Below are 14931 nucleotides of genomic sequence, written 5' to 3' on the forward strand. Positions count from 1 at the left end.
TGACTGGTATTTGCTTGAGAATTTGTGTTTTGTCCACGATTAACAGGCATATCTACAAAATTTGAAAATAGTATTAGTTTTTATTAGATATTATTTTAAAATATATATGGAACAAATTACACTCTACCTAATAAATGATAAAAAATATGTATGGAAAAAAATTAATTATTTTTCAGTACCGTAGTAAAATTAAATTTATTTCTAAGTGCACACTACCTAATAAATGATATAAGTTTTAGATTAAAATTCTATCTATTATTCTTTTATTTTATTTGATAATCGCCAATCCTATCTACTGTGATAAAAAATACACAAACTAAATCTCTCAAATGCTAATATTTTAAAATTTTTTAAAAAATTTAGTCATTGAAAAATAACTAATTCAATTACTAAATTAATTTTAATTAGTTTTCTAAGTACTATCACATAAATCTCAGATGCTAGTCTTTCAACATATTATGATTTTGTTATTCACTAAAATATAACTAATTTAAAATACATCTACTATATAACTAATCAACATAGTTTATTTTTATATCCTTTACATATCTCACTTTTAAATATATATATATATATATATATATATATATATACCTTGGCTTTGGGAATGTTGAGAAAGGATGTAAAATTGAACTAAAAATTTGGTTGCTGAGTTGAGATGTATATAAAGTAACTTGCATGAATTGTTAAAAAAAACTAATTAGATAAAATTTAAAAAATACATGCATGCATGCATGTATTAGAATATGTTTATAGAACAATTGAAAATAACATGCATGAAGTAATTATACTAATTTATATGAATGTCTATATTATAAAATAAGAATTTTTTTTTAACCAAGTACTAATGATTTTATTTATAAGGTAACATGAAAAATATTTTTTTAAGTCTAATCAAATATAAGACAATAATTGTATGCATGTCTTAGAATATATGTATAGAAAAAATTCAATTTACTTGCATAAATTTATTATACTAATTTTACAATTTATATAAATGTCTACATATAACAATTATATTTTTTCTATTGATTTTTTTAAGGAAACCTGAAAATTGTTTTAAAAAAAAAATCTAACTACACAAAGATAAGAATCACATGCATGTATTTGAATATGTGCCTTAGACAAACATATATATAACAATTTTCATATAAAAACTTGTAGATAACATGCATGAATTTATCATAATAATTTATATGAATATCTATATCATATAATAAAAATTATTTTTTCTAAGCAAGTAGTAATGATTTTATATATATATATATATGTCCATAGTAAAAATTTTGAACCATTTTTTGTGTTTACAAAGAAAATAATTAAAAGATTTACTAAAAACTAGTGGACATGCATATTAGAACATGTTTATGAAATAATATTTAGGACTAATATCTATTTAAACATCTGCAATTGACAACAAAAAAATCAAATAAGAAACATATTTTTTCACTTCAATATGAAATTATGTTGAGAACTGTAAAAAAATGTTAATAGTAAGTTGTGAATGTCTAAAGAAAAAAAAAAGTGATTTATTTATATTGAATTTAAAAGAAAAAAAAAAGAAAAAAGAGAAAATGATGCAGAACAGGCGGACTGGTGGAGAGTTGCTGTAGCTCATGCATGCTTCCTATTTCTTGAGAAAATTTGCTTTCATTCAGTTAATTATTAAAAAATTATTATTTTGTTTAGTTTTTTTATGCTTTGAATGACTACACAAAAGCAGTTCTCCATTTTTTACGGATAACCTGTTTTTTCCCATGTCCCATTCAAACCTTATACATAGAGATATATATGCATAGATACATTCTTTTAATAAGTTTTACAACATTCAAAAATAGAAACCTGCAGACTGTACTCTCTCTCCAATTATTTGTCCATTTTGGTGGAGCTCTTTTATTTTTGTAAGAGATACTTTTTCTTTTAACTGAATAGATTAATTAGTAAATGGTAACTTTTGCAAATTAGTAGTATTGTTAAATATTTATGAACCAATATAAACACATAAATGTTACATACAAAACTACTAAAAGTTAATTTAATTGTATTTGATTCACGATATGAATTAAACTTGTCTAAAACAATTAAACACTGAATTTGGTTGCAACATGAACTAATATACACTAAATTTGTTTATAACTAAATTTGACAAAAAAAAATTAAGAACAAAATTTAAATAAATTTAATCCACTATATAAACTTCATTAGATTTCACCATGTTTCAAAAAAGATTGAAATTTTTTCGTATGTTTAGGAAAACATATAAATTTGGTCCATCATGAACTTATATTAACAAATCTCTTAATTTTAATTTAGTTTATGATTAAATACGTCTACTAAAATTAAATACTTTTTTTTTGGTTAAAGACTAAAACTAAATACTTAAATTTGTTCTACAATGAACTAAGTTTTTCAAAAAGAATTATGAAGATTTAAAGTTAGTTCTCTATATCATTTTTTCTACAGAAAATGTGAAATTAAATTTATAGTCCAACAATATGATAGTAATTTGAAAAGAAGACATTTGAATTAAGGGGTTTTTGCTAAAAGTAACTTAAAATTTGACTTTGAATACAAAAGTAGACCTCTAAAAAAACATTTAGCAGAAATAACCTAAAGAGGTAGTGAAAAGACCATTTAATATTGTATGAGTAAACAAAAAACGGTTGTCCTAATTACCGTTTACACCCTGACGAAGTCTACTAAAGGGAAAAAGAAGTCTACTATTAGACTTTTTTTATCGAAATGAAGTCTACTAAATAATTAAATCTAGAAATTTAATTTTAAAATTTAGAAAAAATGATTTTGGTATCAAATTTACATTCATAAATTCTGTAATTGTAACCCAAATATACATAAATTATTTTTTTTCATATTGCTAAATAGAAATTTATGTTTTTAAAGTAAGTAGAAGAAATTTTATTATTTAGGTTTTAAAAGTTGTAGACTTCTATATTGAAGTCTGCTAAACCGAATAAAACCAAGATTTAATCCGAAATTGAGATTTAACCGAAATTGAACCACACAAAAAAAAAATTCTCTGTCATATAAAATGTATTTTACTAAAGAGAAAACATTGTTGATAAGAAACCCTAGCCGTTTCACTCAAGCTGTGTAACAGGCGATTTCTTTGCTGTCGCCGAATTCCTCTGGTAGGCCGGAATTTTAGCTCGCTGGCGCAAAACGGTAACTCCTCACATGTCTTCTTTTCACCGCCGATGAAAACTCTCTCAAGATCTGTTTTTTTTTTTGTAGATCTGCTTGCGGCCACAGTCGTTGGGTTTGTTCATGACCCAGATTCATCGGCTTACGCTCGATTCGTCGCTGTACATCCATCCTCGACCGGTCTTATCTCCGATGGAATCGACGGTGGAAATCTCGGCTCCGGATCGGTTATCAAGACGGTTGTTTCGGCTCCTCCGGATGAAGAGAAAGAGGAAGCTTGTGAACAGACCTACGGGTTTATGCCGTGTACTAAGACGGCGCTTGGAAACGTGTTTTTGATTTTGGTTTATGGATTTCTCATGTTCACGGCGGCGACGTATCTCTCTGCCAGAAGTGAGCTTCTACTTAAGATCCTTGGCCCTGGAATCGTCGGTGGTTTGTTTCTTCCGATGCTCGGCGCGCTTCCTGACGCTATGCTTATTATGGGTATGTGAAATGTTTGTCTTTTTTTTTTAATTTGAAATTTGAAATTTAGATCTCGAGAATTCATTTGGGCGAGAAAGACAAATTTTTGAAGAGAACCCACAAAAAAGTGAATCTTTGTTAGGTTCTGCGAATCAAATAGTGAGTGATGAAGAAGATACTTTGATGGTAACTGATGAACTCATAACTTTTCACCTTCCACTCTTTAGCCAATCTTGTCTTCTTCTTTTTTTTTTTTTTCATTAGAACTTTTGATGTGAAGTTATTATCTTTGCTCCTTTTTTTTTTTGCTCTTGATGGTTCTTCAAAATTGTATTAATGTGTTGCTGTTTCTCTCCAGTGTCTGGACTTTCTGGAGACGCAGCAACTGCTCAAAGCCAAGTCTCTGTGGGAATGGGTTTGCTCGCTGGCTCCACCGTTATGCTCCTCACTGTAATCTGGGGAACTTGCACTGTGGTTGGCAAGTGTGACCTTCGTGATACAATTGCTGTAAAAAACCAAGACACTAAACGCTTCAGTCTTAAAGGTAACCAAGAAGTGATGGATTCTTCATTTTGTGTTGACTTATGCGGGTTCCTTACTGTTGTGTGTTTACTTGTGTGTCTATAGATTCTGGTGTAACTGTTGATGTTTGGACCAGCTATGCTGCAAGGATAATGGCTATATTGGTTATTCCGTTTGTCATTGTCCAGCTTCCACAGATGTTGGACTCAACGATTGGAGCAACGATAGGCCATTCGATATCTGAAAACACAAGCAAACACATTCCCACATAACCTTAGGTAACGATTGGAGAAAGTTTTGGTTTTGAGTAGTAGAATTTTATGATAGAATGTGTTTAATGGCTCTGTGATCTTTATGCTCCTATTTTTGTAGCTTTTGAAAATGATAGATGATGGACAAACGGTTGATATAGAGGGAATTTCAGAAAGCGCTTTGAAGAAGCGGTTGAAGAAGCTGTTTGACATATTCAGAGTTCTGTTTGACAAAATATATGAAGTAGACTTGGATTTTCCATCTTATTCCCTTTCTCCCTTGGTTTTTTGGATTTGGTGTTGATGTCTACGCCACAGCTGGATTTTTAATTGTAATTTTTATGTGTATATATCAAATGTGATGCTATTTTATGCATAATGTCTTGTTAATATAATTAAGTTATTCTATATAGACACAAACATCATATAATCCAGAGTGATAATGCAAAGAAAAGTTTCACAAACTAATTCCAGATAAACATGTTTTAATTGCCTATAAAGTATGCCAAATTCATAGAAAAAAAAACTGGATTGATGTCACTAGCAACATAACTTACAAATGCCTAACTCTACAATCCTTTACAATGAAGTAGAACTTAAATGCCAAACTCAAACTTTATGAGAAGTATGTATAAGTATGCTAAAAGCCTAATCAAATGAAAACATTAAACTCATACATATACAACAACATTATCTAGTATACAAATAAACCATACTAGCAAACAAAACTAGGAACCAAATTATTGCAAACACATAAGATATAAATTTTTTATATAAGAGACTTTGTTTGGAGACTTCATGTGCAGACTTCATGTGCAGACTTCATGTGCAGACTACAGTAGTAAACTACACGACGAAGTCTACTTTGATAAGCTAAGTAGCTTAAAAATCAAAACTTCTGATTCAACAATAAATATCAAATGAAATGAAATGAAATTCACTGGGTACTTCAATCACTTACTAAAAAGCATTTCTAATCCAAAAAATTAAAAAAATACTTTATAAATTTGCCTAAAACGCGTTTTTAAAAAAACTGCAATAAGTAGACTTCTACAACAGACTTCAAACGTAGACTGGAGGAGAAGTCTATTTTTTCATAGTGAAGTCTACTAAAGAAGTCTACTAAAAGACAGGTTATTTTTGCAATTGACCAATGCGTTGACTTTTCATTCAGTAGACTTCAGAATTAGACTTCCGGCAAAAAATGTTACTTTAGCATTTAATTTGACCGATGCATTGACTAACAAAGTAGACTTTTATTGTAGACTTCATGTAAGAGTAGACTTCTCTGACAGTCTACTTTTGAAGTCTACTTTTTCAATAGAAGTCTACGGAAAAAAATATGTTATTTTTGCAATTGAAATTTTTGAGTAGACTTCACTGTGAAGTCTACTCAAAAAAAGATTCCTTCTAAATTTGACCGAAAAATATAAGTAGACTTCCCAAAGAAGTCTACAATTTTTAGACTTCTTTCTGAAGTCTACGTACTGCAGCTTTCCGGAGTTTTCTGAATTTTTTATTTTTTAAAAAACTTTAGTCAAACACTAAAATGACCTATACGTTTTTGGTCAAACTACAAAAGTAACTTAAAAGTAGACTTCTTGTGCAGACGTAAACAGTAGACTTTAGAAAGAAGTCTACATTAAAAAGTCAAAATACGGTCAACTACAAAAATAACCTCTTTTCTTTCGTAGACTTCTTAAGCCTTCAAATGAAGTCTACTATGCTTTTTTTGTTTTCAAAGGATATCGAGTAGACTTCTCGTGAGATTTAATGAAGTCTACTTTTAAAAAGTCAATTGCAAAAATAACCTTATGTTGACTAGTAGACTTCAGTATACTTCACGAGAAGTCTACTTTCGCGATATGAAAACTGAAATATGGAGAAATTGAAGTGTGACGATTACCTTTAACAAAATTGAGCTCGGCTACAGTTCTTTTAAGCATCCAGAACTCAGGATTTCACCAAAAATAAGCAACCCAGATGTCAAGTAACCAGAAATCACCGAAAATGCATGACTTTTGGCATTGTAACTTAGCCCAGATGTTTTGGAGAAGAAATTATGAAAGAATGAGGAAAGTTATGAGTGAATGAGCTCAAAAATTTACTTATTACAGCTTTAAAATTGGTTGAGAAGCATTTATTCCATTTTCATGGTTGTTCATGGTGGTTGAAGAAATTGAAGAAGATGGCATTCTCGTAATTAAAAAGTTTTTAGAAGGTCCAAGGATACTTTAGCCAAATTAGAGAAAAATCGAAATAATAGATGTATAATGGCATTTTTGTTAATAGTTTAAGTGGGAAGGATAAAATTGTGAGAAATTGGCAAAAGTTGGAGAGAAAAAAAAAAGAGGTTAGTTTGGTGTTTGACTTTGAAATATGGGTTAAATCTGAAACTCTCTCTTGAATTAAATAATCTGAAAGGAAAATGTGAAATTAAATTTACAGTCCAAATTGTTTTGTTAGATAGATATTTTTATTTAATAATTAAAAAAATTAAAGAAATGAAAAATTATAACATGTACATAATTTATTTAGCATATGAGGAATTTAAGTTATTACAATAAAATCTAGATCATTTATGAAGATACATGTGTCCTATGTGAGAGATTTTTTCATCTCAACACTTATATTCAATCAGAAATAAACATATGACACTTAAGAATCCATTCTTAAAATTTTCAATTAAGGATCGGTTCTTAGTGTATTATATACTTTTAATTTATCTTAATCCCAAAAAAAACTGAAAATTCTTGTTAAGAGTCTGCGTTACACATGGTCTTATATGGAGTCGGAATTTTATACAAACGTCGTCGTTACAGTTTCACAGCACTTAAAAACTAATCAAACCCTAATTATTTACCAAGCAATAAATCGAGCTTAATGAGTACTACTTATCGCTTCATGCATGAAATATAGTTTTCTCAATTCGTTTATTAAAAAATGAAAATTCATAGATTCTTGAGTTTCATTAATACAACAGATTACATAGAAAAGAAAAAAAAAACTAAAATTTCTAGGTTACTTGCAAAGAGAACTTTGTTTCTTCTACGTATACGACTTATACCGAGTTATCGAGATTATTCCAACAAAAACCCCTGAAGATATCTCAAAAACCCGTCAACTAACAGAGATCCCCATCCATCTGAGTCAACTATCGCAAATCCTATCTTCTCCAAAACATCACCGTTAAAACTCGGCTTGACGTCTCCGACAAGTTTCCGGTTATCTTTGTCTTCAAGTTTATCGGTGAACCACCCATAACTTGCGTCCAACGATCCTGTACTATCCGCCATGGTGAAGAACTTCTCCCAGTTCTTGTACACGACTTGCCACGTCAGCCTCACGTCTTTCTCATCGGAAGTGATGTCCGAGCTGCTAAAGTCAGCTTCGATATGAAACTTGTCGTTAGGGCCAAACACGAGGTCTTTCCCCTTTTTGAGAACCGATGCTTTCTTTGTTCCGGTTGACACGTGGACGATGAAGCTAAGAGATCCGAGAGGGCTATCTTGATTTCCGGCGCGGGTTTATCCTTGCGGCGGCGTTTTGCGTCCCTTTCGACGGTGGAGACGAGGTGTTTGTACGAGATGAGTTCCGTGTTATCCAAGGCAAACGCATATGGAGAACAAGGTTGTGCGGTCCGTGCGGTTATGAGTGACTTCCACAGATTTTCCGAGGAGAAACACTTTAGCCACGTTGTTGAGACGCAGGAGGCGATGGCGAGAGTCTCAGGCTCCATGTAAAGGCCAAGAAGGCAGAGTGCCTCCCAAGATGGAGGAGTCGGCTCGGTGTGTTGATGCTCGTCGTCTTCTTCAGTGATCTCATCGTCGCGTTTGCGTTTCAAGGGGTTTTGTTTAACGGAGGCGGAAGAGGACAAAACTCGTGCAACAACGACGGAGGAGGTAGAAGGAGACATGTGGACGTTTTCTGGATTTTTTTTTCCTTTCTAATTCACTTGTTTAGGTTTACGTGAGCTCTTTGATCCCTATTTATAGTGATTTGCATTTATTATCCTAACTCATATAGAATCAGGAAAAGCATAAAAACAAACAAAAAAGGAAATAAAAGGAAAAATCAAAAAAGGAAAAAAGAGTAAAAAGGAAAAACTAGAAGAAATTAAGAATTTATATTAAAAACGAATTTAACCTCTCTAACTAGAATATATATTAAAAAATTTCTTAACAGAATAACTTTATATTTTTTAATCATATACCTGTTTTTAAAAAAATTGCAATTCGTTCGAGAAGCCCACGTAACACATGGAGGATAAGAATAAGAAAAATAATAATAAGCAATCGTTCACAACAATAGAGAATTAAGACAAAAAAAATCCACGAGGTGTGGATTTTGGATCGCTACTAGCTAATGGAAAGCATTCAAGCGATAGCCTACACGAATTTATCTCTCTCTCTCTCTCTCTCTCTCTCTCTCTCTCTTCTCTCTCTTCTCTCTCTCTTCTTCCTCTCTGTTCTGGCCTATACTATAGGCTACATGAACTAGCAAGGTCGTAGCAAGTAGAGGAGCTCTATGTATACATCGCGGGATATCCTTCACCTTCCAAACATGGCTAGCGATAGGCTTCTTTCCAGCTCATTATCGGCCTTCAAACTCTTAATTACGGCGACTTGTTGCTCACTCAGTCATCTATCACAAAAATACGCTTCACAATGGGTTCTCATTCACAAAAGAATCGATTTTCATGAGAATTGACTGCTTCTTACGTGACCTATTGCAAATTTGGCTTGCTATCTTGGCAAAGTGAAAAAGGAAATCATCTAGCGACCTAATGCAAAATTCCCAACAATCTTTCTAGGTTTAACCTTGTTTTCACGATTTTTTTTTTTTTTGGCAAGATTAAACTTCTTGGCTAGTTAAGCTATGGTTTTTTGTAAAATCGTACAAATTTTTCTTTAATTAATAATATTTACATGATTTTTTTTTTTTAAAGAAGCAGATTAAGCTGTGAGTGAAGTTTGTGGAAAGAGAAGTAGAAGTGCGCTAAAGTCTGAGATATTTGCATGGTTGCTTCAAACACTCCTAAAATGTCGATCTGCCCTAAGAAACTGTCCACTCTTTTTATTTTAGACCATTCTCCTAATTTCTAGGATCATTATTGACATTCAACTTAATCTTGCTCAACTAATCTTTCTTGGTTTCAGATTTGTTTTTTATTATTATTATCACGTGTTTGAATTCCAAAAATAAGAATTGAATGAGCCTAGTAGCGGATCAAGTAGGAGAAGGAATTGAAGACGGATGCATCTATGAAGACAGATCAGCTGATGCTTCTTGAATTTATCCTTCTCCTCGGCTTTTCTCAGATGGAATGGCAGATCCTTCTAGCTATCTCAATCACGAGCGTGACATCGACCAAGTTTGTTCTCTCCATCTTTCTTTCTACGTTCATTTTTCTTTCGATCTTTTTCTAAATCTTCTTTTGAATGATTTTCTCGATCTTTAATAGTAAAATAGATATGAATCAATTGGAATTTCGGATTCTATAGCAAAGAGAAATAAAAAGAAACTAAATTATTAGTTTACACTCGTTTTCACACATATTGAAAACTATATAAAAATGCAAATATATCCTTCTTCAATATACCACTAACCAAGTGGTGATGATTCAAATTCAAAGTTTGTTAGCTTTAAAAATTGTTTTTCTAATTCATGTTGCTGAATGCTGATCCTAAAGCATCACTTCTTCTTCAAGTCACTTTTACTCTAAGAATAAAAGAAATTCATTTACTAAATAAAAAATAAAAAAATAAAAGAAATTCAAACAGAAGATTACAAAACTCTATCGTTTGTTATTTAGGTAATAAAATTATTACAAGTTGATTAGAATGATGGATTAAACTCTTGTTCCAGAAACTTTTCTTGTTTTTTTTGAATTCTTGGTTTTTTTTCCTTTTAATTTTTAAATTGCAAAGCTTCATATGACCATTTTTTTTTCCTTGTAGGCACTCATTGCTTTGAAAAAAGGTTGTCAATTACTTAAGTATAGCCGGAAAGGGAGACCTAAATTTCGTTCTTTCAGACTTTCACCGGTATATCGACTTATTTTGTATATCTTATAAGTATACTGTACATTCTTTATACTCTTCAGCAAAAAAAAAAAAAAAAAACTTTTATTTGTTATCACGCAAGAGCTACGCTATATATGCTTAACGTTTTTTTTTTTTTTTTAATGTAGGATGAAACAACATTGATTTGGCTCTCACACGGAGAAGAAAAAGGTTTGAAGTTATCTACGGTTTCACGAATTCTCCCTGGACAAAGAACTGTGAGTGTTGAACAAAATTTTAACTAAAATAATACTTGATTTTATAATTTAAGAGAAACTTATTTTTTTCATGAAACTCACAAGCTTTTGTTTGTTTATTATACATGTATAGGCTGTTTTTCGAAGATATTTGCGTCCGGAAAAAGATTACTTGTCATTTTCTCTTATATATCACAACGGAGATAGATCTCTTGATCTGGTTAGCAAATACTAACGTAATATATTTTCTTTGATTTTATCCTCGTAAATTATCAAAACTTCATGATTATACTCCACAGATTTGCAAGGACAAAGCGGAGACAGAGGTTTGGTTCGCAGGACTTAAGTCTTTAATTAAAAGAAACCGTAATAAGCACGCAAGAAGTGAGGTCCCTGAGGTGTGTGTGCGTGTGTATTTGAATTTGTATATCTATAATTTATATTCTATATCTCTGATGTGCGATTGTAACTCATTTTCAGATACATGAGAGTGATTTGTTCTCCACTGGTCGTCCTTCTACTGCATCAATAGATTTTATATCAAACAATACTCGAAGAGGAAGAACATCCATTGATTTAGGACACCGTAGTAGCTCTCCAATCAATTTCAGAGACTCAGATGTGGTTTCAGAACGTGGAAACATGCTAAGACCAAGTACTGATGGTTTTCGGATTAGTGTCTCCAGCACACCAAGTTGTTCAAGTGGGTCTGGTCCTGATGACATAGAGTCGTTAGGCGATGTTTATGTCTGGGGAGAAGTTTGGAGTGACGGGATATCACATGATGGGGCCGTAAACTCAAAAACCGTGAGAACAGATGTGTTGATTCCAAGACCTTTGGAATCAAACGTTGTTCTTGATGTTCATCAGATTGCTTGCGGCGTAAGGCACATTGCTCTTGTGACAAGACAAGGTGAAGTTTTTACATGGGGAGAAGAAGCTGGAGGAAGGCTTGGACATGGTATTCAAGTTGATGTTAGTCGTCCGAAACTTGTTGAGTTTCTTGCTCTCACCAACGTAGATTTTGTTGCTTGTGGGGAATATCATACTTGTGCTGTTTCTACCTCCGGAGATTTGTTTACTTGGGGAGATGGAATCCACAATGTTGGACTATTGGGACATGGTAGTGATCTTAGTCATTGGATACCGAAAAGAGTCTCTGGTCCTGTTGAAGGACTTCAAGTATTGTCTGTTGCATGTGGCACATGGCATTCCGCGCTTGCGACTGCTAATGGAAAATTATTCACTTTTGGTGATGGAGCTTTTGGAGTTCTTGGACATGGTGATAGAGAGAGTGTTTCATACCCTAAAGAAGTGAAAATGTTGAGTGGCCTTAAAACCATGAAAGTTGCTTGCGGCGTGTGGCATACCGTGGCCATAGTTGAGGTCATGAATCAGACCGGCACGAGTATGTCATCTAGAAAGTTGTTTACCTGGGGTGATGGTGATAAAAACAGGTTAGGACATGGGAACAAAGACACTTATTTGCTTCCCACTTGTGTCTCTTCACTAATTGACTACAACTTCCACCAAATCGCTTGTGGTCATACATTAACAGTTGCTCTCACGACCTCAGGACATGTTTTCACTATGGGAGGGACTTCACATGGTCAGCTAGGTAGCTCGACTTCGGATGGTAAATTGCCTTGTTTGGTTCAAGATCGATTGGTTGGTGAATTCGTTGAAGAAATCTCTTGCGGAGATCATCATGTGGCTGTATTGACATCTAGAAGTGAAGTATTCACTTGGGGAAAAGGTTCTAATGGAAGACTAGGACATGGTGACATGGAAGATCGAAAAACACCAACATTAGTTGAAGCTCTAAAAGAGAGGCATGTGAAGAGCATATCATGTGGCTCTAACTTTACATCAAGCATATGCATCCATAAGTGGGTCTCAGGAGCTGATCAATCAGTTTGCTCTGGTTGTCGTCAAGCATTTGGTTTTACAAGAAAGAGACATAATTGTTATAACTGCGGTTTAGTACATTGCCATGCTTGTAGTTCCAAGAAAGCTTTGAAGGCAGCATTAGCTCCAACTCCAGGGAAACCACATCGTGTATGTGATGCTTGTTACACAAAACTTAAAGCTGGAGATTATGTTTATAACTCCAATGTTGGTAATAGATACGCCACAATTCCTACACGGTCACTAGATGGTGCGGTAAGACCAGGCAGAGAAACAAGGTCGTCGAGGATTTTACTATCCCCAAAGACTGAACCAGTCAAGTACTCTGAGGTCAGGTCATCAAGATCCGAATCGTCTATTGTCAGAGCCTCACAAGTCCCAGCTCTCCAGCAACTTAAGGATGTCGCATTTCCGAGTTCGCTTAGCGCGATTCAAAATGCCTTTAAACCCGCTTCCTCACTGTCCTCAAGTTCAAGAACAGCAATAAGGCCGAGCCCTTCACGCAGCTCTGGATTTTCAAGAAGCGTAGTTGATAGTTTGAAGAAGACAAACGGTGTTATAAACCAAGAAATGACAAAATTGCAGACTCAGGTCTGTGTATTATCTCAAATTCTCTGTTTTTTATTTTTATGAAACAATAACAGAATCTAACACATTACTAAAAAATTTTCTCCAATTTCAGGTTAGAAAACTGAAACAGAAATGTGATAATCAAGGTACAGAGATTCAAAGACTAAAGAAAACGGCAAGAGAGGCTTCTGAATTAGCTATTAAACATTCTTCAAAACATAAGGCGGCAACAGAGGTCATGAAATCTGTCGCTGAACATGTAAGCTACTTATTGTGGATCATGAAAACAATCAAACAACTTTTCATATAATAAGTCATTGTTTCATTGATCATTTTCTACTTTTGACAGTTGAGAGAGTTAAAAGAGAAACTACCCCCTGAAGTGTCTGGATGTGAAGCTTTTGAATCAATGAATTCTCAAGCCGAAGCCTATCTAAATGCAAGCGAAGCATCTGAAACAACATCTTTACCTACAAATTTGGGTATGAGTCAACAAGACACAACCCTTTCTGAAAACACACAAGAACAATCATCATCTAATGGAGGTACCATGATATCTCAAGAACCTTCAAACATAACAGATACAACTTCTCACCCGCCAGATTCAAGGCCACCAACAGAAGCGTCATCATCACCATCAAAATCAGGAGGCAAGGAGCTTATCGAACAATTTGAACCTGGTGTTTATGTTACTTATGTACTGCACAAAAACGGCGGAAAGATATTTAGAAGAGTTAGATTCAGGTGGTTTTCTTCTTCTTCATCTCTCTTCTCTATCTTGACGACTGTCTAAATCATTTGAGTTATTTGCAGTAAACGGAGATTTGATGAGCATCAAGCAGAAGAATGGTGGAATAGCAAAAAGGATAGGTTGCTTAAGAGATATAGTCATCATGTATCATCAAGTCCTAAGGCTTCAGATTCAGTTCCTACACCAGCTCCAATTCAACCACCAGCTTCTCCTACACAATCACATTCTGATGAAGCAGAGGATTCCAAAAGCAATTCTTGAAAGCCAGTCATGTGTATAATTAGCAGATGGAAAAAAATAGATATAAAGATTTACATTCTTTCTCTTTGCATTCTAGATTCATAAATTCATGTAACACATATATTCAGAGTATCAAGGTTTTGATCCATGCATTTCCTAGGTGGGGAACTAAACAAGTGTTTTTTCCAGTGGCTCCATGTCTTTTGGTGACTGGCTGATCTCCTCCTTCTAGCTTAGTGCCAATTTTTTCTTCCAGCAATTTTCTACGCAAAATCGATGCATAGATGGTTGTAGTTTCAAGAAAGCGTTTCTTAGGGTGTTTGCTTTTATGTTTAATTTTACACAGTGATGAAGTATTGGATGTAGAACTCAACTAATCAATAGAGAGCGTTGGAGGTTTCTATCGGATTAGGCCGAGGAAGAGAACATGGGAAATTTTTCTCTTGTTACGTTATTTTTTATTTTTATTTTTTTGAATTGAATGTTAAATTTATTCAATAAAAAAATCGTTTTTACAACACATGCAGCTATTTTGCAGAGTTTTTATTTGAATTTTATCTCAAACTAAGCTAGCCAAGGTTTTTTTTTTTTAAATAGAAGTTTTTATCTTGATGCAAACCAAGCTTCCATGTCATGCCTAGTGTCTCCTGTTGCTCGGATAGATGACAACCTGTTTCTGACCTGTTTATTGATGCTTTGTGCCAATTCTAGAGCAAGCTTTTCTGGTTCACCATGTTTCCTAATATTTCTTTCCCTCCATATGGTGTATAGAGCAATCTGAAATGTGTATCTAACAGCCA

General features: G+C 33.4%; 3 protein-coding genes across 3 annotated transcripts; 2 read left to right on the forward strand and 1 right to left on the reverse strand.

Annotated features, from left to right (window-relative positions):
• The first annotated feature begins 3215 nt into the window (after window positions 1–3215).
• Window positions 3216–4421, forward strand: LOC18029350 (sodium/calcium exchanger NCL). Its single transcript, XM_006414652.2, has 3 exons — window positions 3216–3648; window positions 3986–4171; window positions 4255–4421. The coding sequence occupies exons 1-3, from the start codon at window positions 3216–3218 to the stop codon at window positions 4419–4421; spliced, it is 786 nt and encodes a 261-aa protein (XP_006414715.2).
• Window positions 4422–7480: 3059 nt separating this feature from the next.
• Window positions 7481–8316, reverse strand: LOC18029351 (probable F-box protein At5g04010). The gene is given in 2 exon segments (XM_024150139.1): window positions 7481–7891; window positions 7894–8316. Coding segments are annotated over 2 exon segments (834 nt in total).
• Window positions 8317–9726: 1410 nt separating this feature from the next.
• LOC18029352 (PH, RCC1 and FYVE domains-containing protein 1) lies at window positions 9727–14171 on the forward strand. The gene is made up of 9 exons (XM_024149897.1): window positions 9727–9774; window positions 10361–10447; window positions 10594–10683; window positions 10796–10882; window positions 10962–11066; window positions 11143–13161; window positions 13253–13399; window positions 13490–13878; window positions 13937–14171. The coding sequence occupies exons 1-9, from the start codon at window positions 9727–9729 to the stop codon at window positions 14169–14171; spliced, it is 3207 nt and encodes a 1068-aa protein (XP_024005665.1).
• Window positions 14172–14931: the final 760 nt, after the last annotated feature.

The sequence above is a fragment of the Eutrema salsugineum genome, unplaced genomic scaffold (assembly GCF_000478725.1).
Source record: "Eutrema salsugineum unplaced genomic scaffold, Eutsalg1_0 scaffold_1, whole genome shotgun sequence".
Lineage (NCBI taxonomy): Eukaryota > Viridiplantae > Streptophyta > Magnoliopsida > Brassicales > Brassicaceae > Eutrema > Eutrema salsugineum.